Below are 21304 nucleotides of genomic sequence, written 5' to 3'. Positions count from 1 at the left end.
GAAGCTCCCTACAGGATAATGGGAAATTGCCCTGCCCTGGAGGTGGCTCCGGGTCTAAGCTGAGTGCCCAGTTGGGTCTTAAATGACGATACCAGACCATGTCGTTGTGCCCTAGGAACCAACACAAGATTTTCCAATTGATCCGATAAGAAGGGACTTCCCGCACCTCAGTGTCAGGAGCTGGGGTATAGAAACAGGAGGCACTGGAAGGGATGGACATCAGTTGCATGAGGATGGTTAGAGCAGATGCAGGGACAGCCAGCATGGCCAGAGGAGGATTTAAGGTTTGCAGCCATATATCCTCACTCTCATTCCCTTCCTTGTCCTCCGGTAGAACAGATTTTCTCTTGGGTTTCTTTTCAGACCCTTGTACCATAAGGTAGCAACTGTCTGACTTTCTCTCTTCCTGATGTAACAACGTAAATGCTTGCATGTAAGGAATCTCATCATTTCCCCCGCTCTTTCACAGAATAACTCTAACTGCAAGATTGTATAATCATTCAGAGAACCATTCAGACGCCACTGTTCCTCAGATGCCAATGAATAATGTGGCCAGACATTTCTGCAATAAAATGTCATCTGTTTCTGTCATAGGTTCACAGCTATAATCAGACAATTTTTCCAAATGCGACCAGTGAGTTTTCTTTAGAGATGGATGAAATGTTTCCCATCTTTTAAAAAACAGAAAGGCAAGAAAAACAAAGCACAAGTGGTGCTCCCAAAACCAAATGCTAGCATCTAGAGAAACAAATGAACTGGTTCACAAATCAGGTAGCGTCTAACAACTATTTACCTCTTCAACAGGGTGCCCCACACAAATGCAAAACAAATGGGCTTATTCCAGACAGGAAAAGCCCGGGGTGGAGGGGAGGGGAGTTTTTGGTTGTACACACTGAAGTGACTTGCCGTACTGCATTGAGACTGCTGACTCCCAGATGTCAAGCGTTTGCTCCAGCTGCTAAGCGCTAGGGCAGCTGATGCTACTCTGAGGACTTTTGAAGGAGGATCCCCAGGACAAGAGGTCCTGGCTGCTGCTAGGGCCCTGACAAGCAGGGCCAGCTGGCCACGAGCAGCAAGATTCCTGGCCGGCTTGTCAAGTTTTGTTACCAAGTCCAAGCTCTTACTGCCCCACGCACCACAGGCCAGAAAGTCAAGAGACAAGGTATTGGCGCAAGAATAGCGACTTTATTCGGAAAGCCAGCAAGATGACAAGATGGTAGACTAATGTCCTAAATTTTGCAGTAGAATTCAGGCTGCTTTTATGCTAAGGAAAAAGGGGAAGCCGGAGGGTTTAATGATAAAGGGTAAAGGCAGATAGCAGACTTCCTGGAGCCACCCGGCCTTCAAGGGAAGCATAACATTTCTTTGTTCTTCTGCTTGTTCACAAGGCTGCATCACGAGGCTTCTGCAAAACTCTGGTACGTCTGTCAACTAAATAGACTAGACGTAGCCCTGGGCAGCGGCCATGTAGCCCTTAACTATTTGATGGTCCGGTTCAAAAAAGATGATTAAGCCTTGAGAGCAGCTTAATCCCAGAACTTGTGCGTTCCTTGCTGCTTATGCGGAAACGTTTCAGTGAAACCACCAAATATATTGGTCCTGTCTGACTCTGCTGCATGGCGGTTGACTTGGCGTACATCTAGCCGAAAAGGGGAGCCAGAGAAATATGAATATACCAGAGTTGCTCAGTTTCCAGCTTAAGTTACATTAACCAACTTAAAGAGGTTCGTAGTATAGCTTTCCTTTGGTAGGTATGATGTCAAATAGATTGAGGAACTATGTCATTTGCAGTGCTTGTATTGGTTTAGAATATAAGATTCGAAGATCTTCCAACACTGTACGAAAAACATTTCAATAAAATCATGCTCCTTCTTTCAAAAAAAAAAAAAAAAAACTTCAAGTTGTTAGCAGTTATTTTTACTTTACCACTCTTATCTCTGCTTATTCACGAGGTTTCTAGGCTGAAAGCAAACTTATCTACAAGTAATAGCCATAATGAACCTGGGACTGTGGGATGGGGACTTTCTTGAGGGAACTTAATGAGCTATTTGGGCACAAGCAACATTTCTCTAATGTTTAACTCTTGATGTGCAGGGCTAAAGTAATAGAATACAGGGGCTAAAGAGTAAGGGAGGCAGTTTCAACCTGGTGTTCGTTCTGTTCCTCCTCTGCTACAGATCTGGAGCAGTAACTATGGCAGCGATGGGATTAAAAATAAACTCTGCATTCTTGTGTGACCAGAGCACCTACTATGCTCCCATAGTAAGCAAACGTTACCATAACGAGGAAGGTGAAAACCCGTGGGCCAATCATTTCCAGGCTCTGGCCTGGAAATGTGGTGGTACCACCCATCCGGGCCAGACAAAATGCAGAGTTCTGGGGAGAGAGGCACAAGGGGGGTGCAAGTGATTCAGATCTCTGTTCTTAATCTCCTCATCTACAATATTAGGGAGCCTGTCTTGAATATCTCCAGGATTCTATCCAACTATCCTTTCTGGCCTTATGACAGATTCCACCCATTAAGACAGGGGAGCCCCAGAGCTAAGTTTCTTTCCTCATTTGTCTGTGCTCAGAGCTACAAGGAGACCCCCTTTCCACTATGGGCAACCAGGTGATCTGCTGTGTGGCCCTTTGTCTCCTCGGAGCAGGTGAGTCCTGGGTTCAGGAAGCAAGTTTCTGTCCCAAAGGGGCTGAGCTCCAGAGCTAAGCCTTTCCCTCATGGCAGCAGCATTAGACACCCTCTTGGGCCGTGTTCCCAGAGCCACTCCCTTTCTTCCATAGGCACTGTGGATGGCAGGGTCACTCAGACCCGAAAATACCTGTTCCAAGTGGAAGGACGAGATGTGACCCTGAAATGTGAACAGGAGTTTGGTTACGACGCCATGTACTGGTACCGACAGGACCCAGGACAAGGGCTACTACTCTCAAATTGTAAAGGATGTTCAGAAAGGAGACATAGCTGAAGGATGCAGTGCCTCCTGGGAGAAGAAGTCACTGTTTCCTCTCACCTTGACATCGACACCAAAGAACCAGACGGCTCTCTGTCTCTGCACCACTAATACAGACACAGGGAAGCAAAGCCACCTCCTCTCTCACATAAATGCGGCCCAAGCTCCGCTTCCCCACCAGGTGGCGGGGCTTTTCTGTCTTTAGTACCCTGGTCAGCCCCCTTTCTTCCTCCTCAACCAGGCAGCCACAGCAGCTGCTGCAACAGCGCACGCTGTGGAACTGGCACCATCACAATTCAGCGATCCACTAAGTTGATTTTTAAAATTACATAAACCTATTTATCTATATCTACCTACATCAGAGAGAGAGGAGAGGGTAATTTCACAACACAGATTTTTTTTTTTTTTACCGAATACTGGAAAACAAAAAATGAACAGAAAATGGTCCCTTCCTTCAGAAAGATAATAAAAGTCTAGTGGGGAGAGAAATGTGTAGAAACATACTGTAATCAAGCATCATAGAATGTGTGCTTTCATCAGAGGTATTAGTGGCGTGTAGGAAATAACACAGTCAGTTCTGTCTGTTGACATCAGGAAGGGCTTCAAAGGAAAGGCAAAATGTGAACTGAAACTCGAATGTGAGTAGGATTTCACCACCAGATGGAAAAACACCAGCATAGTGATACAGGCTTAGGGAACTACGGCAGGAGAAAATCGCGAGATAAGATAGGGAAAAGATGCTCACCACCTCCTCCCCGGAATATGGCAATAGGAGAAAATTTGGGAAAATGGGTGGAGCAACGTTATTAAACAAAACTGGCCTTCTAGTTCTAGTGGGCCTTCCTTGGATGTGTGCGTAGAAATACCTACCAGGCTCTTGTAAATGTAGGCTTGGCACTTGGAAGAGTCAGGCTTCAGAGAAATGTTTGCATGACTAATAAGCAGACCGGTGATCAGTATTATTTTGCAAATGGTCTTTACATTTTGTGTATCTTTTCTCCTTTTGTGGTCTGCCACCAATCTATCAAATTAGGAGGCAAGTGTGTTAATTCTTGGAACTTCATTTTGTCACAAATATTTATTTAATCACATAGTTCTGTTTCTAGAAAAGATTGACAGCCCATATTATTCAGACTAACCCTCCCACTGCATACAGCTAAAAAGGCTGTATGAAACATATTTTTAAATCATTCTTGGAAGCATTTAAGAGTCCCAGTCTCCTCGGCGTGACCCTGTGTCTCTTGGGACAAGCAATTTTGGGGAACACGTGGGGAGTCCCTGACCATTACGTACAAGCCTTGGCGCCAGGCATTTTATTCGGGTTCCTTCTTGAATTTTGTGTTAACTTTGGCTTTCTTCTCCCATATATTCTCCCACATATTCACACTAGCACCAAAATACTGAGAAACAGAGATGGAAAAGAGATACTAACCCCTTGAATAGTATTTAAAGCACTAAAATGTGACATGATGAGAGTTCCAAGCCCTCACTGCAGCTAGCACTCTCTGGATGGATCCTGCATCATTGGCAATGATGGCCACCAGGAGGCAGATTTGAGCATCTTTAGGATTACATAAACAGTCGTCCCTCCTTCTAGGGGTGGAAAAAGGAAGATTGAAGAGCAAGGTCCTACCTCTCTTCGGAGACGTGTGGTGCGAGGCTGGGTCCTGAAGATGTTGGTGTTTCTGCTGCTTCTGGGACCCAGTACGGGCCTTATTATCTGAGTAGTTTGGGCAAGTGTGCGTGTGTGTTGGCATGAGTGAAGTGACAGCCAGAGGTTGTGGGTTTTTACACTGATCAAAATGAGAGGGAACATCCATGCCCTCTGGAGCTGTAAAGGGTGAGGTGAGAAGTCAGCAGTCAGGGGAGACGGGGGATTGGGATAGGAAGATTTCACAAAACAAACAGGATTCTCTGGGAGCTGAGAGAAAGGTGAGCGAGCGTGGCTGTGATTTTTCTGCCTGTGGTCATGTCTGTCTGTCCTGCTGGCCTCTCATCTCCTTGACCTCTGTCTCAGCAGGCTCTGGGCTCAGTGCTCTCGTCTCTCAACATCCCAGCAGGGCTATCTGTAAGAGTGGAGCGTCTGTGACCATCCAGTGCCATCCAGGGACACTTCAAGCCACAACTGTGTATTGGTATCATCAGTTCCCAAAACAGGGCCTCGTGCTGATAGCCACTTCTAATGCGGGCTCTGATGCCACATATGAACAAGGTTATACCAAGGCCAAGTACCCCATCAGCCACTCAAGCCTCACATTTTCATCTCTGATGGTGACAAATATGCATCCTGCCGACAGCAGCCTCTACTTCTGTGGTGTCAGAGACACAGCGCTGGGCAGAGATCAGAGACCAAAACAAGAACCTTTGTAACAGCTCCCACCCCCCACCCCACCAAAGCCATGGAGCCCCGTGGAAGGAGGTGTGGAGAGAGAAAAACCACAGCCTCTCTGACTGAGTCAGCTGTGATCGTGTGTATGCAGAAAGAGAGAGAAAATATCTGAGTACGGAGCGTGGAGAAAGCATGGTGTTAGAGAGCTAGCCATATGGGAATGGAGCTGGTCCTATACATGGCCAACCAACCTGGAAAGTTCCCTGGGCTGAAAATTATAAAACCTGGATTTTTCTTCTGACTCTGCCATATGTTAATCATATCTTCTTAGATAAATCAACACATAATCCTATAGGCACATCTCAAAATGCTTCTATAATGCACTGTGTATTTTTATAATAAACTCTGGCATTTGTCTCTCCAAGAAAATTCAGCACTGTCTTGTCACCATCCTAGGCCCTCAAGATAAACAGAATCATTAGGAGGCCAAGTAGAGATGTTCACTCTTGAAAGAATTCAGGGATGTGCTATATATAGTATTGGGGTTGATGAATGAACAGGGTAGGACTGCATGGGGTGCACCCTTTAAACCCAGGTACAGAGCATGCCCCGAACCTTCACAGGGAATGTGTTTCTGTCTCTCAACAAAGGTGTCAGAGGGAAGAGAAGACAGAGTAAATAAGAAAGACTTCAGCCAACAAGTCTTGTCTATAAAACCAGAAAGTTCTGTCGGAAGCCACAAGATAGTAAGTGGAGCAGTGATTTTCAAAAAAATCCCTTTCTAGGAAAAATCACACATCGACCACAAATACTGTATGGCCCGAGAAAAAAAGCAAAAGATATTAACATACACTTAATAGAAGAATCATCTACGATCAATAAACACATGAGGAGATATTTGACTCCACTGGTGATCAGGAAACATGAAGCAAGACGCAATGATATGTAAGTTGATACCCATTTGATTAGCAAAGAAATATAAACTGTTAGAGGGGGTCTGGTCCACAGGATTACTGCTGTGGGCATAAGTGATGCAAACAATTGGGAAACACTGGCATTAACTCATATAGTTGGTCATTCCTTTATTCCATGACCCAACAAATCCACTACATCAAGGAAGCTTCTGCATGTGCTTATCATGCAGAAGACATACATAAAAATCTGTTCGCAGCAGCACTGTTCACAATAGCAAAACCTGCAACCAAGGCACCTATGCATTGACAAGAGAGTGAATGAATAAACTGTGGTATATTCATGTGGTGGAAAACTACATACGTCCGTCAAAATGAATGCACTACAGGGATGAGCCATGTTATAGGTAATCTTAGCAATATAATACCAACTACAAAAACTAACCCTGGTAAGGTTTTGTAAAGCATGACACAGTTTTTATAAAGCTAAAAACAACTGAATCAAGAAAATAATTTTCACAACCTCAAATATATTAGAAAAAGATTACATTAAAAGTAAAGCAAGAAACAGCTGTCGCTGGAGCTGGATTTTACAGCTCACGAGGGCCCATTGTACACATCTTTCCCAACTTTAATGTCAGTGACGTCATGCTAATAGCTTGAAATCAGCCATAGTAGGGATGTTTACACCACAGTAATCAGCAGACACCACAAATCAGGGCTTGTTGTATTTTCCTCCAGAGAGCTGGTTGTCAAACATTTACCAACACACAGTGGCAAGGGAGGGTGATGACCCAAGTTCAGGATGATGTTTAATGTGGGACTTGGATGGGGAGTGGCAGGAGACGGGATGGGGGTAAACCACATAGTTTAAATATTTAAATATTGTCAAGGTCTACCTTGCATATCATTGGATGAGTGGGGCAGATGTTTCATAATTACCCACTATATATATATATATATATATATATATTTTTTTTTTTTTTTTTTGGCGGTACGCGGGCCTCTCACTGCTGTGGCCTCTCCCGTTGCGGAGCACAGGCTCCAGACACGCAGGCTCAACGGCCATGCCTCACGGGCCCAGCCGCTCCGCGGCATGTGGGATCTTCCCGGACCAGGACACGAACACGTGTCCCCTACATCGGCAGGCGGACTCCCAACCACTGCGCCACCAGGGAAGCCCCTCCCACTATTTTTTTAAATAAATAAATAACATGCATCAATAAACAATGCCTGTGTGTTATGAGCCAAGGGTTAAGACTAATCAAATCCTATGTGTATGAGACCAAAAAGGAGAGAAAAATAAAAGAAATAACTGAAGGGATTACAGTTTGTGAAAGAGCAGGATGAAGGACATTATATAGTGAGAACCAGGGAGCTGATGCTTAGACACCAAGTGTGAAAATGAAGACATGAAGATAAGACCTTGTCCCTGACCAGGTGGAACTGAACAGAAAAAATGGGAACCAACTCAGCAATGGACCTGCTGCCACTTTATATCTACATGATGACCATGTCCATTTGTTACTGTGATTAAATACCCCACATAAGTTCAGTCACCCGCCCTCAGACTTTGTTCATTTCCACTGAAACCAGGGACCTATTTTAGTAGCAGCCCCCTGCTGTGTCAGCATTTCCAGCCTAGAGAGCTAGTAAAATATTTTTTAAATATCTCACTGCTTCCTTCACCAACAGCAAGGAACAGATAAGAGCATTTTATGCTCTGGCATGAAACATAGTTAAAGTGATAACATCTCTATCTCAAGCTGTCATTTATTTCCTTCCTCTACATTAAGCGTAAGAGGATCATATTCCAGTGTCAGTTAGCATGGATGGATGCTGCGTCCGAACTTACCTTTTCCAATCCAGCTGACTATCAAGGTCAGCCTGCTGCTCACATGTGTTATTTTAGGGGAGTATGGTATATTCTGAAGATGATAGTAGTAGTACTACTACTATTATAGTAGTACTGAATATAATCCAGTCCAAATTTGTGTCCTGTCCTCCTTGAAATAGGACCATGAAAATAAAATCCTACATTACCTCCAAATTTTTTGGGATACAAGTGGGAAGTTTTTTAAGTGTAATGCTTTGTCTTCGTGCTCTGAGTCTATATTCTACTCTCTGGGCTATGTTGTACTTGAAACCAAGTTAGCCTCTGAGAGCCCGTGATGGATGGAGTAAGAGATAGACTCTTATCTCCCCCTCCCCCCAACACACACACACGCACACGCGCACACACACACACACAACAGAGGCACAGTGTTCTCCAGTAATAGAGAGGCCATGGAGAGAATTTCAGAGGCTTTGAGGGAGTCAAGAGCCTTTAAGTCTTCCATATCCTTGGAGATCACCATTCTGAATGTCCATTTCTTACTCAATACCCTACTTTACACATAAGAGATTGGCAAGGTTGTGAGTCAACTGGCATTGAAATGCAACATCTCACAAAAATAATTTCTGGAACTGGTTTACAAGACTCTCAACACAATTGCTGCAGTATATAATATGCATTAGGTGTCTGAAGGTGATCATTTGATTGGCTGCTTCCCTGGGTTTCCATTCTGCAACACGGAAAGCAAAGCAATTAGACACCTTTGAGTGATCAAGAGTCAATTTCAAATAGTGTCGAAATATCTTACTGGTTTTTTTATCTGTAATTCTCTCCCTGGTTCCATTTTTAAAAAATCAATTAAGATGCTTTTGTTTTTTTAACACAAATGGACTATTGACTAATTGACTGCTGGTGACGATCAATTTATCCTCCCTTTGGGAAAGGTATGAGCGAAAACACTAAAAATTATTCTTATATGCTTTACACCAAGATTTGTGTGTCCTTTTACCAGAAACATTACTTTCTCCTCATTACACAGGGGGCAAAAGATGTTTGAAAACATCCTTAGAAAGATTTTTGTCTAAGTTATTACTGAGGAACCTCAACATGTATGATGTGGAATTTAACATAAAATTGAGTAGGAGCCATTGAGGTTTTCTTACAGACAATTTTTTAGAACAGTTTCAGGTTCACAGCAAAACTGAGCAGAAGATACAGAGTTCTCATATACTCCTTGCCCTGCCATTGAGGTTTTAAGTATTTGACTTCTGTAGTAATTGCTGTTTGCTGTTCTTGCTGTGTGTGTGCACTGTTTTGTTTTGTTTTGAATTATTTTGTTATTTGTCATTTTGTTTTGTTATTTGAATTATTCTGGCATTCCACAACAATGGGCAGTGTGGAAAGGATGAAGCAGAGAATAGAGTCAGCCAATACCATTGCCCAGCCAGGCGATAATGAAGCTATAGGACAATGACGGTGGTGCTAAAATATGGGGAAATGAGAGATTTAAAACATAGGAAATAAAATCAAAGGATGGGGTAATTGATTAGACACAAGAGGCAATATATAGGGGGGATGGTTGTGACCACCAGCCAGATGGTTAGGAGGACCCAGTGGAAAGAAGGTCATGATTCACTTCACATTTGGGGTGCCTTTGAGACAGAAATCTGACCAGAAATATGCAGAAAGCAGTTGTATGCATAAGTCAGGGACTCAAAAAAAAGGACCTGGATGAAGGTAAAAATTCAGGACAATTTCCATAATTGGAAGAATGAAAGTGTATATGGTCCCTTGATGATAGAATATACAAAGAAAAGAGCAGAGAACTTAGGACAGAGACCTGAGGAACCCACGCACCTTGAATGTGGCTGCAAGAGGTTAAGGTTAATTATACTGATCGACGACACCAATCAATGGGATTGGTGACTACTTGCGCAACTAAGTACTAGTAAATCTCTGCAGTATCCCAGCAGGTCACCACATCGATGGCCGCGTGTTTCCTAGTTCTGCTCTGATACTTGGTGGCCCTGGCTGCGCAGTGTGGAACCAGCAACTCCCCACTCACCACGAAGGGGGTGCAGGCGCTGAGACACCAGAGGGCATGTGAGAAATGTGCCCCTTTGACCACTAGGGGGTGATGTGGGTCTTTCTGTAAAACACCTCTGCGCATAAAGGGCAGGCACAGACCTTCCTTCATCTGACAAGATTTGTCAGATACTTGAGGGAACTCAGGTGAGATCCTTTAGGTACTGGTTTGGAACTGTGGGTAATGATTAGTCAAATCCATTGCACCTGGCTTCACTAATTAAGGTTGTTTTAAGACTTGCCTCCAAGGGGCACGTAGCCTAAATAAGATGTTTGCCTGAGTTATTTTCCAGGAAACTTCACGTAGTTCAGCTGGGCCCAGAGTCAGCTGTGTCTAGTTTGAGCTGAACTTGTTACGACTGGTGAGAAGCAGCGACCCTCCTTCTAGGCCTGCACAAGCGTCTGCTTGGTGACATTTTGACCTCAGAGGACCAAAGACTCCCTGCTCAGATCCTGGTAAGCACTTCTGTTATGAACATGCAGAGGCTTCAGCTGAGTTACACCTGTGCAGAAAGATGGTTCACGCACCTTTTCCCAATAACCTTTCCCCAAGCTTCCCGAGTGCCCCATGCTCCCCGTACGTCAGACCATCCGGCTTCTTCATTCATGACCCTATAAATACCCAGTGCCCCTTGCCTTTCGGGAGGTGGATTTGAGGTCTTTTCTCCCAACCTCTTGCTTGGCTGCCTTGAGAATAAACCCTTTCTCTGTTGCAAACATCAGAGTCTCAACATTTTGGCTCCCTGGCTTAGGGCAAAATGAACCTCGTTCAGTAACAGTTGCGAGAATGATTTGCAGATATCCTGGGATGCTAATACGTCCTTAAAATGGGATCTAATCTTCCACTTTGTAACGACCATAGCATGTACCACATATCCAGTACCTGTAGTTGTCCTAGTCATACGTAATTGGTAAGTAAATGAATGCCACCTCCATTTCTATTCCACGTTGTGCTGAATTCCCAGCCCGTAGAACAAGAAAAAAGGGTGAGAACGAGAAAAGAAGGGGAAAAAAGTGATTATAGACAGATGGCAAGTTTAGAAGACACAAAGGAATCTAAAGAAGCATTGCATTACTTATAACAACGTTTAGTAAGTTAACTAAAATTAAAATAAAGTCAGTTTATTTCCATATACTAGCAACAAACAGTTGAAAAATAGATTTTTAAAGAGAGATCATTTACAAATAGTAACATAAAGTATAAAATACAAAAAAACACGCAAACCTATTAGAAGATAAGCAATTAAGAAACTTATTAAATTTCAGAGGAAGCCATTTTAAATGTGAAATAAGTGAAGTTATATGGCATTATCATGAATAAGTGAAACTAATACTAAAAGCTTTCCAATACTGCACTATCACCTACGTATTCAATGCAGCACTAAGAAAATCACAAGATATTTTCATGAAACTTGACAAAAGTAATCAGAAATTTAAGTGGAGAAAGAGGAAAGAATACTCAAGATAATATTAAAGAAGTACAAAGTGGCGTGAATTCCCGTCTAATCATCAAATTATTTTAACTATTATCAATTATTTTAATTATTATCAATAATATTTTAATTATATTAGGATAATTAAAAAGGCATAAATAAATGAAAAATCATAGGTTTAAAATAGCACCATGCATATATAGGCAATTAACATATGGTAGAGCTATCATTGCAGGTATGTAGGGGAATAATGCACTACACAACAAGTTCTTCTGGGACAAGTGGTAACCACAGAAGGAAAAATTAAACTCTTTCTCACAGCATATGCAAAAATAAATTCTAAAACGATTAAATGCTTAAATGCAACATTTAAATTATTAACTATTTTGTAAATAATATGGTAGTACATTTTTATGAACTTGAGCTATGGGAACATTGCTTATAAAGAATTGAAGAATGCATATCCTCCCAAAAAGGAATGATAGACTCTACTACATTAGGAATATCAACAAAAACAATTACAAAGAGTAAACACACAAGCAACAAATTGAAAAGATATTAGCAAGATATATAAATGACAAAGTTTGGTATCCAGAATATACAAAGAACTGTTACAAATAAATGATAGCTAATCAAGCAGTGTACAGAAAAGCACTAGTGGCCTATAAATATACAAAGTATCCACCCCCTTAGCAATCCTAAAACCACAAACAAACTACGGTGAGACACCATTTTAACCTAATACACTGGCAAAATTCAAACTGAGTCCTAGTTGTGGAACATTTGGAAACAGTTCGTGAACTGTTGGACTGTTTTTTTAAAAACATCTTTATTGGAGTACAATTGCTTTACAATGGTGTGTTAGTTTCTGCTGTATAACAAAGTGAATCAACTATACATATACATATATCCCCATATCTCCTCCCTCTTGCGTCTCCCTCCCACCCTCCCTATCCTACCCCTCTAGGTGGTCACAAAGCACTGAGCTGATCTCCCTGTGCTATGCGGCTGCTTCCCACTAGCTATCTACCTTACGTTTGGTAGTGTATATATGTCCATGCCACTCTCTCACTTTGTCCCAGCTTACCCTTACCCCTCCCCATATCCTCAAGTCCATTCTCTAGTAACTCTGTGTCTTTATTCCCATCTTACCCCTAGGTTCTTCATGACCTTTTTTTTTTTCTTAGATTCCATATATATGTGTTAGTGTATGGTATTTGCTTTTCTCTTTCTGACTTACTTCACTCTGTATGACAGACTCTAGGTCCATCCACCTCACTACAAATAACTCAATTTCGTTTCGTTTTATGGCTGAGTAATATTCCATTGTATATATGTGCCACATCTTCTTTATCCATTCATCCGATGATGGACACTTAGGTTCCTTCCATGTCCTGGCTATTGTAAATAGAGTTGCAATGAACATTTTGGTACATGACTTTTTTTGAATTATGGATTTCTCAGGGTATATGCCCGGTAGTGGGATTGCTGGGTCATATGGTAGTTCTACTTGTAGTTTTTTAAGGAACCTCCATACTGTTCTCCATAGTGGCTGTATCAATTTACATTCCCACCAGCAGTGCAAGAGTGTTCCCTTTTCTCCACACCCTCTCCAGCATTTATTGTTTCTAGATTTTTTGATGATGGCCATTCTGACTGGTGTGAGATGATATCTCATTGTAGTTTTGATTTGCATTTCTCTAATGATTAATGATGTTGAGCATTCTTTCATGTGTTTGTTGGCAATCTGTATATCTTCTTTGGAGAAATGTCTATTTAGGTCTTCTGCCCATTTTTGGATTGGGTTGTTTGTTTTCTTGATATTGAGCTGCATGAGCTGCTTGTAAATTTTGGAGATTAATCCTTTGTCTGTTGCTTCATTTGCAAATATTTTCTCCCATTCTGAGGGTTGTCTTTTGGTCTTGTTTATGGTTTCCTTTGCTGTGCAAAAGCTTTGAAGTTTCATTAGGTCCCATTGGTTTGTTTTTGTTTTTATTTCCATTTCTCTAGGAGGTGGGTCAAAAAGGATCTTGCTGTGATGTATGTCATAGAGTGTTCTGCCTATGTTTTCCTCTAAGAGTTTTATAGTGTCTGGCCTTACATTTAGATCTCGAATCCATTTTGAGGTTATTTTTGTGTATAGTGTTAGGGAGTGTTCTAATTTCATTCTTTTACATGTAGCTGTCCAGGTTTCCCAGCACCACTTATTATCATGAAAGTTTTTAAAGCAATTTTGAGGCATCACATACCCACAATAAAGTGCACCCATTTTAAGTATATATTTCAAAACACTTTGACAAGTTTTTACACCCACGTAACCACATGACAATCAAGACACAGAATATCTCCCCCTCCCCAAACATCCCCACATGCTATTTTACTGAGCTCTTTTTAACTTCTCTCAGCATGGTTTTGTATTTTTTTTTATCGAACATGATGTCCGGCACATATTTTGTTGAATTTTTCCTTAGTGTTTCCTAAAATTATTTTAAGAAATGTATTATGAATGCACGTTTTAATACTCATAAGGAATTTATGTATTAAAATGTTTTTTGCCAAGGCTTCACATTAGCCTACTTCATTTTAGTCTTCACATTTCTCAACTGATGTCTCAACTGAATAACAAAGCTCAGCAAAGCTTAAAAGCTTTGAACAGCAAAGGAAACCACTGACCAAACAAAAAGCCAACCTGCTGAACGGGAGAAAATATTTGCAAGCTATATAACCAATAAAGCATTACTATCCAATATATCTAAACAGTTCAAGCAACTCAATATGAAAAACACAACAACCCAATTAAAAAATGAGCAGAAGACTGAAGAGACAATTTTCCATAAAAGACATACAGATGTCAATGGGCATGGAAGAGATGCTCATCATTGCTCATCAGAGAAATGGAAATCAAAACCCACAGTGGGATATCACCTCACGATTGTCAGAATGGCTATCATAAAAAAGACCACAAATAACATATGTTGGCAAGGATGTGGGGAAAAGAGAACCCTAGTACCCTTTTGTTGGGAATGTGAATTGGTGCAGTCTCTGTGGAAAACAGTAAGGAGGTTCCTCAAAAAACTAAAAATAGAGCTTCCATGTGATCCAGCAAACCCACTTCCGGGTACATATCTGAAGAAAATGAAAACACTACTTTGAAAAGATACATGCACCCCCATGTTCATAGCAGCACTATTTACAATACCTAAGATATGGAAGCAACCTACATGTCCATCAATAGATGCACGGATATAAGAAGATGCGGTATATACATACAGTGGAATACTACACAGCCATAAAAAAGAATGAAATGTTGCCATTTGGTGGCTGCCAAGGTCAACTGGAAGGGGTAAATGGAGAGATATTAAATTGATATAAAATTTCAGTTATGCAAGTTTAATTCTAGAGATCTGCTCTAGGACATACTACATCTGATATTGTGCCTATATTAACAATGTTAACAATAGTGTATTATGCACTTAACAGTTTAAGAGAGTAGATCTCACGTGAAGTGTTCTTACCAGAAAAGACAATAAAGTGAAACAAAGGGACACAAGGAAACTTTTGGAGGTGATAGATACGTCTATTACTTTGATTTTAGTGATGGTTTCATTGGTGTATGCTGTCTCCAAGCTCATTAAACTGTATACATTAAATATATACAGTTTTTGGTACATCAATTATACTTCAATAAAGCTGTGAAAAATGGATAAAAGGAGCAAAAATCTAACAAGTTCTGCTTAAAACAGTAACTTACGTATTAAAGGGACTTGGTTGGATGGATGCTGGTTGAGCTCAGAGGGACGTGAGAATCAACTGCAGTTTAGTGAGAAGGAACCTCTCTTCCCATGTCCTTAAGGCATAGGAGCTCCTAAGTCTTCTTTCTAAAAGACAGGCGTAAAAGGCCTCAGCAACCACTACCTTCTGTCTCTGTGGCTCTGTTAAAGTTTCAAACTCATGGGAAAAATAATACCTGTTGGGATCTGGTGTCTCGGCCTTTATCTCAGCGCACGGGCAGGGTATTAAATGAACCCAGTTGCTACTTTTTATGACGCAGGGAGACCTAAGGGAGTCACAGAGCAGTTTCCTTAGAGAATGTCATGTCTACGATGACATCCTAAAGATGAACTAGAGCTCATTAAGTGGGACCGGGGATAAAGAACCGATAAGAACCATTAGCATGGTTGGAAGCAACCTGTCAGCCAGCATTCTTTCTCAGAGTTCTACACCAGGGCTGCACTTTCTAATGATTCTCATTCTCACTCATTACAACATTTCCTCTCTCTCTCTCTCTCTCTCTCTCTCTCTCTCCCTCCCCCTCACACACACACACACACACACACACACACACACACCTTTCTTCCAGAAAGTGTAAGCAACAGTGTCTGAGCCACCAGACACCAACCAAGTTTCATCATAAAAGTGTCTTTTATTACAGATGACCCCAGAAATAAAAATAAAACATTTATCTACCAACATAACAACAGGTGATAAGAAATCATCTATGATTGTATTTTTATTTATCTAAGATTCTTGAGAAGAAATGATGTTATGCATTGAACATCACAGCTCATTGAATAAGTTTCAGTTCAGTGCTGGGGAATGATAGCTTTGTCAGCTTACACAAGCCTATGTCAGTAAATATCTGAATTCCCTTGACATAGTATTAACTTCCTAAATCCTCTGGATTAAATAACAGATCCAGAAGGTAATAATAGCAAACACAAATATTGTGCTTTTTCTGTGTTAAAAACTGTTCTAAATTCTATATTTATATAATATTCACAATAACTTTTTCTTTTTTTGCGGTACGTGGGCCTCTCACTGCTGTGGCCTCTCCCGTCGCGGAGCACAGGCTCCGGACGCGCAGGCTCAGCGGCCATGGCTCACGGGCCTATCCGCTCCGCGGCACGTGGGATCTTCCCGGACCGGGGCACGACCCCGTGTCCCCCGCATCGGCAGGCGGACTCTCAACCACTGCGCCATCAGGGAAGCCCTCACAATAACTTTTGAAGTAGATACTCATTATACCCATTTTACAGATGAGAAAACCAAATCAAAGGGAGGTTAAGAGATTTGCCCAGGGTTACACAGCTGCTACTCGGCAGGGTCAGAACTCAAGCCGAGGCTGTCTCCCAAATCCCTGCTCTAATCCACCTCCATAAGGGGAGGGTGGGTTTAGGGCCCTTTGTAATTGCTAAATTGCTGGAGTAGCCACTATACCATCTCTACTGTACCAATTATAATAAATACAGAGGACAGAGAGAATTGGCTCTATTTTATAAAACAACATCTGAACCTCTTCTTGTGTTGGGAGTTTGGTGGGAAACAGAGCAGTTGATAGACAGGCAATAGACTCTGAAAATTGTAGGCATTTCCTTTCCTAGTTTTCATCACAATGAGGGCACAGGCACATGGCATTCTGAGCGTGACTTTGACCGGGAAATGGGGGATTCAGTATCCTCACCATGTGGGCACTTGTCCATTTAGAAGGGCTATAAAGAGCTCTGTTAGGCAGAAGAGAAGATGCAGGTGTCTTGATCTCTCTTAGCCTTTGTTCCCCATGTGCGAAATCAGCTGCGACAGTCAGTCACCTTATAGCAATTACCAATTCTGTATATTGAGCCAGGGGGAGCCCTTGCTCCCAGCCCCTCCCCTTGGCCTCTCTCAGAGTCTATGTCTGGAGCTTTACAAATACCTAGTCCTTGCCATGGGTAGCTGGGCCTTCTGCTACGTGGCCCTTTGTCTTCTGGGAGCAGGTGAGCCCAACACCCAGACAGTAAATTCCGACCCTGTAGGTGCAGATCCCCACTCCAGCACCCTCTTCTCACGACAGTGTCAGGCTCTCTTCTGGACGTTTGTGTCTCTACCCCACAGGACCCATGGATGCTGAAATCTACCAAGTGAGATTCCTGCTCGCTGAGGCTGGACGGAATGTGACCCTGGAGTGTAAACAGAATCTGACCTACAACTCCATGTACTGGTACCGGCAGGACCCAGGGCAGGGTCTGAAGCTGATTTACTACTCTGCGGTTGTAAAGGACGTTCAGAGAGGAGACATATCTGAAGGCTACAGTGTCTCTCGAGAGGAGAAGGAGCTGTTTCCTCTCACTGTGGAGGCGGCTCACACCAACCAAACAGCCTTGTACCTCTGTTCTGGTAGCGTCACAGTGGAGCATGGCCACAACCCACCTGTGCACAAACCCGCTCCAGCCCTGCAGCTCCCAATATAGCCTTTATCTAAAACTATTAAAAACGTCCCTTCCTTGCACTCCCAGAATTCTTAATCAAGAACTCACGAGAGGGGCTTCCCTGGTGGCGCAGTGGTTAAGAATCCACCTGCCAGTGCAGGGGACATGGGTTCGAGCCCTGGTCCAGGAAGATCCCACATGCTGCAGAGCAACTAAGCTCGTGCGCCACAACTCCTGAGCCTGCGCTCTAGAGCCTGCGAGTCACAACTACTGAGCCCACGTGCCACAACTACTGAAGCCCGTGCGCCTAGAGCCCATGCTCCACAACAAAACAAGCCATCACGATGAGAAGCCCGTGCACTGCAACGAAGGGTAACCCCCGCTGGACACAGCTAGAGAAAGCCCGCACGCAGCAACGAAGACCCAATGCAGCCAAAAAATAAATAAATAAATTTATTTAAAAAAAGAAACTATAAATAGAAAAAGCTTCACGTAAATCTGGAAAAATGTTTGCGAAAAAGTGTTTAAGAACACTTTAAAAATGACTTACGTTATCCAGTTTGATCAGCAGCCCAGCCAGAGGGTTACATTTATAAACTCCTTGTAATGGTGTCAGTTTGACAACAGAGATCAAGAACTTTAAAAACGCAGTAAGCATTATAGTAATTCCATAAGTATAATAAAGATAAGTTGGGAATTTGGCTTTGGGTCAAAATGGATACTTGTTACTTACTTATACATCCTTAAGCCACTACAAAACCTGACAAAAGTTTTAAAGCAACAGTCTTCAGACATTAGACAGCAGGCAGTAGAGGGCTGTCATTCCTGAGAAGAGGAAACATACAAGTCTCTGCTTAGTACAGTTTCTAGGCTGACGCACAAGGACGTGGAGACCAGGCAGAGCGTAGTGGTCTGACCGAGTTGGGGAGACAGAGACCAGAGCTCGGGGCTGTGGAAGCTGCTGATACTGCAGGGTCAGCTGCTGTAGAGAAGGGAGCTGGGCAGAAACAGAGCTCCCAGCATTGCATGGAGTCCCCTTTATTCTTCGGTCAAATGGTAACAGCAGGTGCATAACAGAGAACGCCCCCCTTCCCCATGTCCTGGCAGAGAGGAGTTGCTGGGGAGCTGTGAGAAAAACGGAGATGCTGGCATCACACAGTCGTGGGAGACACGAATTCTGAGCAGCCAGAGTGGAGACACCTCGCTGACACCCTGGGAAAACACCTGGCACACCTGGTGGGGGTCACACCTCGGGAGAAGGGCTACCCAAGTCCTAGAGTGAGAGCCACTCTAGAACTGCCCCAACAAAGCTCAACAAACCTCAAAGGGATCTGCCTGATCTGCCAATAAACTGCCTTTTAGAGAAAAATATCGCAGCACTTGTTAAATAAAGGCCAAAGAAAATATAGACTCTCAAAAGGTAGCATCTGCAATTTGAATCATGCAGTAAAAAAAGTATTAGACATAGGAATAAATGGGAAAATATAAGTTGTACATAGAAAACAACTGGCAATAGAAACCAACCCTAAATAACACAGATGTTGGAAACTTCAGACAAGGATTTTTAGGAGCCATTATAAAAATATGTTCATGAATTTAGAGGAAAATACGATAATAATTTGATCAACTGATAAAAGTGTTTAGCCCATAACAATCAAGACAAAAAGGAAGAAAACACAAATTACCATATCAATGATGAAAAAGGAAAATATGGACACAACAGACATTAAAGTGGTAGAATATCATAAATAAGTATATGCCAAAAAATTCTACAACTTAGATTATTTGAAAAACACAATTTACCAAACTGACTCAACATGGAATTAGAAATATGAAGAATCTGATATGTAGGAAATTGAATTCTTTATCAGAAACATTCCCTCAAAGGAACTACAAATCCAGAGTCCTTTACTGGTGAATTCTATCAAACATTTAAGGAAAAAAACAATGTCAACTTTACCTAATTTTTTTTAGAAGACAAAAGAGGAAGAAGCACTTCATAACTCATTATATAAAGCCAGCAAAACCCTAATGCCAAAATCTGACAAAGATCTCATAGAATATCCACAGATGAGAAAAATTCTTCCCAATATATTAACAAACCCAATCCAAAAGAATCTGTGTCTATGTATGTAGGCACGTGTGTATGTGTTTATACATAGATAGTGGTAATGCATCATGACCAAGCGGATTTATCGCAAGAGAAACAATGGGTTGGCATTCAAACATCAATGTAGGTCATCATATGAGCAAAATAATGAAGGATAATCATTTGACCATCTCAATAGATGCTGAGAAAACATTTGACAAAACCAGTACTCTTTCAAAATGAACACTCACAGCAAACTGGTAATAGAAGAGAGCTTTTTCAATCTGGTAGAGATTATCAGCGAAAACTTTACGACTCACATCCTATTTAATGGTGAGTATTGGACACTTTCCTCCTATAATAGGGAACAAGGCATGATGTTTCTCTCACTACTTTTCCTCAACATTATACCGGAGGTCTTAACCAGTATCATAGGGCCAAAAAAAATGAAATAAAAGTCCTAAATATTGTTAAGGGAGAGGTGAAATTATCAGCTTACATGATTATTTATATAGGAATCAATGAACCACAACTAGAAATAATTAGTGAATTTAGAAAGAGACAAGGTCAATATTCAAAAATCAAGTGTCTTTATACTAGTTGCAAACAACTGAAAAATAACGTTCAGGAAACAATTCCATATACGATAGTGTCAATAACAAATAAATTTAGCAAATGATGTTCAATGAAAAACTACAAAATGTCACAAAGGGAAACTAAAGAAAATATTAAAGATGGAAAGATGTCTGTTTATGGATTGAAAATGTCAATGCATTAAGGTAGCAATTTTCTCAACAAATAAAGTTGAAACAAATGGTTGAGCACATGGAAGGAAATGAACTTTACTGATACCTCATATCATAAAAATCAATTTGAGGTGGATGATAGGTCTAAGTGTAAAGGCTAAACTACAAATCTTCTAGAGGAAAACACCTTTGTGAGTTGAAGGGAGGCAAAAATTTCTTATGACACAGAAAGCAGTAACCAGTAGTAAAAAGTCATTTCTCCTTTGGCATCCTTTGTGCCAGAGGATGTTCGTTATACAGATCAGTAGTTCACAAATAAGAGCGTTTTCAGCGTCCTGAGGATCACATCCATGAATACACAGCACACAGCTGGCAAAGAGCTCGGCGTGTGGGTGAGAATGAGAGGTCTGTGCTCTGAGAGGTCTGAAGATAAGTCAGAGGAAAAGTGGGTTATAAATAAGACTTGAGAGCCATACGAGCTACCCAGAGTAGGGGGAATATTGGTCCATGCCATCAAGGACCCTCTTGGTTGCCCAGAAATAAGTGTCTTTTTCAACTCCATTCCCATCCAACAGGTGTCTCTTCCATTCATTCCTCTGATAATAGTCTCTCATTCCTCCTCAGGCATAGATTCTGCTCCCAGATGATTTCTGCTTCTTCTCTCCTTGCCGTGCATCTCCAAACTGCTCCTGTAGGACTCCACTGGACCTGAGTCCTCTGTTCTCTCAACTGTTGTGACCCCCC

General features: G+C 41.9%; 2 gene segments (V, D, J or C); both read left to right on the top strand.

The window, feature by feature from the left end:
• The first annotated feature begins 4669 nt into the window (after nucleotides 1-4669).
• LOC113618000 (T cell receptor beta variable 20-1-like) lies at nucleotides 4670-5658 on the top strand. The segment is given in 2 exon segments: nucleotides 4670-4880; nucleotides 4969-5658. Coding segments are annotated over 2 exon segments (464 nt in total).
• An 11544-nt stretch (nucleotides 5659-17202) lies between these two features.
• LOC113618539 (T cell receptor beta variable 19-like) lies at nucleotides 17203-17767 on the top strand. The segment is given in 2 exon segments: nucleotides 17203-17293; nucleotides 17412-17767. Coding segments are annotated over 2 exon segments (405 nt in total).
• Nucleotides 17768-21304: the final 3537 nt, after the last annotated feature.

The sequence above is a fragment of the Aethalodelphis obliquidens genome, unplaced genomic scaffold, assembly GCF_003676395.1.
Source record: "Aethalodelphis obliquidens isolate GAN/ISIS:26980383/991018 unplaced genomic scaffold, ASM367639v1 scaffold5, whole genome shotgun sequence".
Lineage (NCBI taxonomy): Eukaryota > Metazoa > Chordata > Mammalia > Artiodactyla > Delphinidae > Aethalodelphis > Aethalodelphis obliquidens.
Note: the sequence above shows the minus strand (reverse complement) of the source record. Positions and strands in the feature narration are given on the sequence as shown.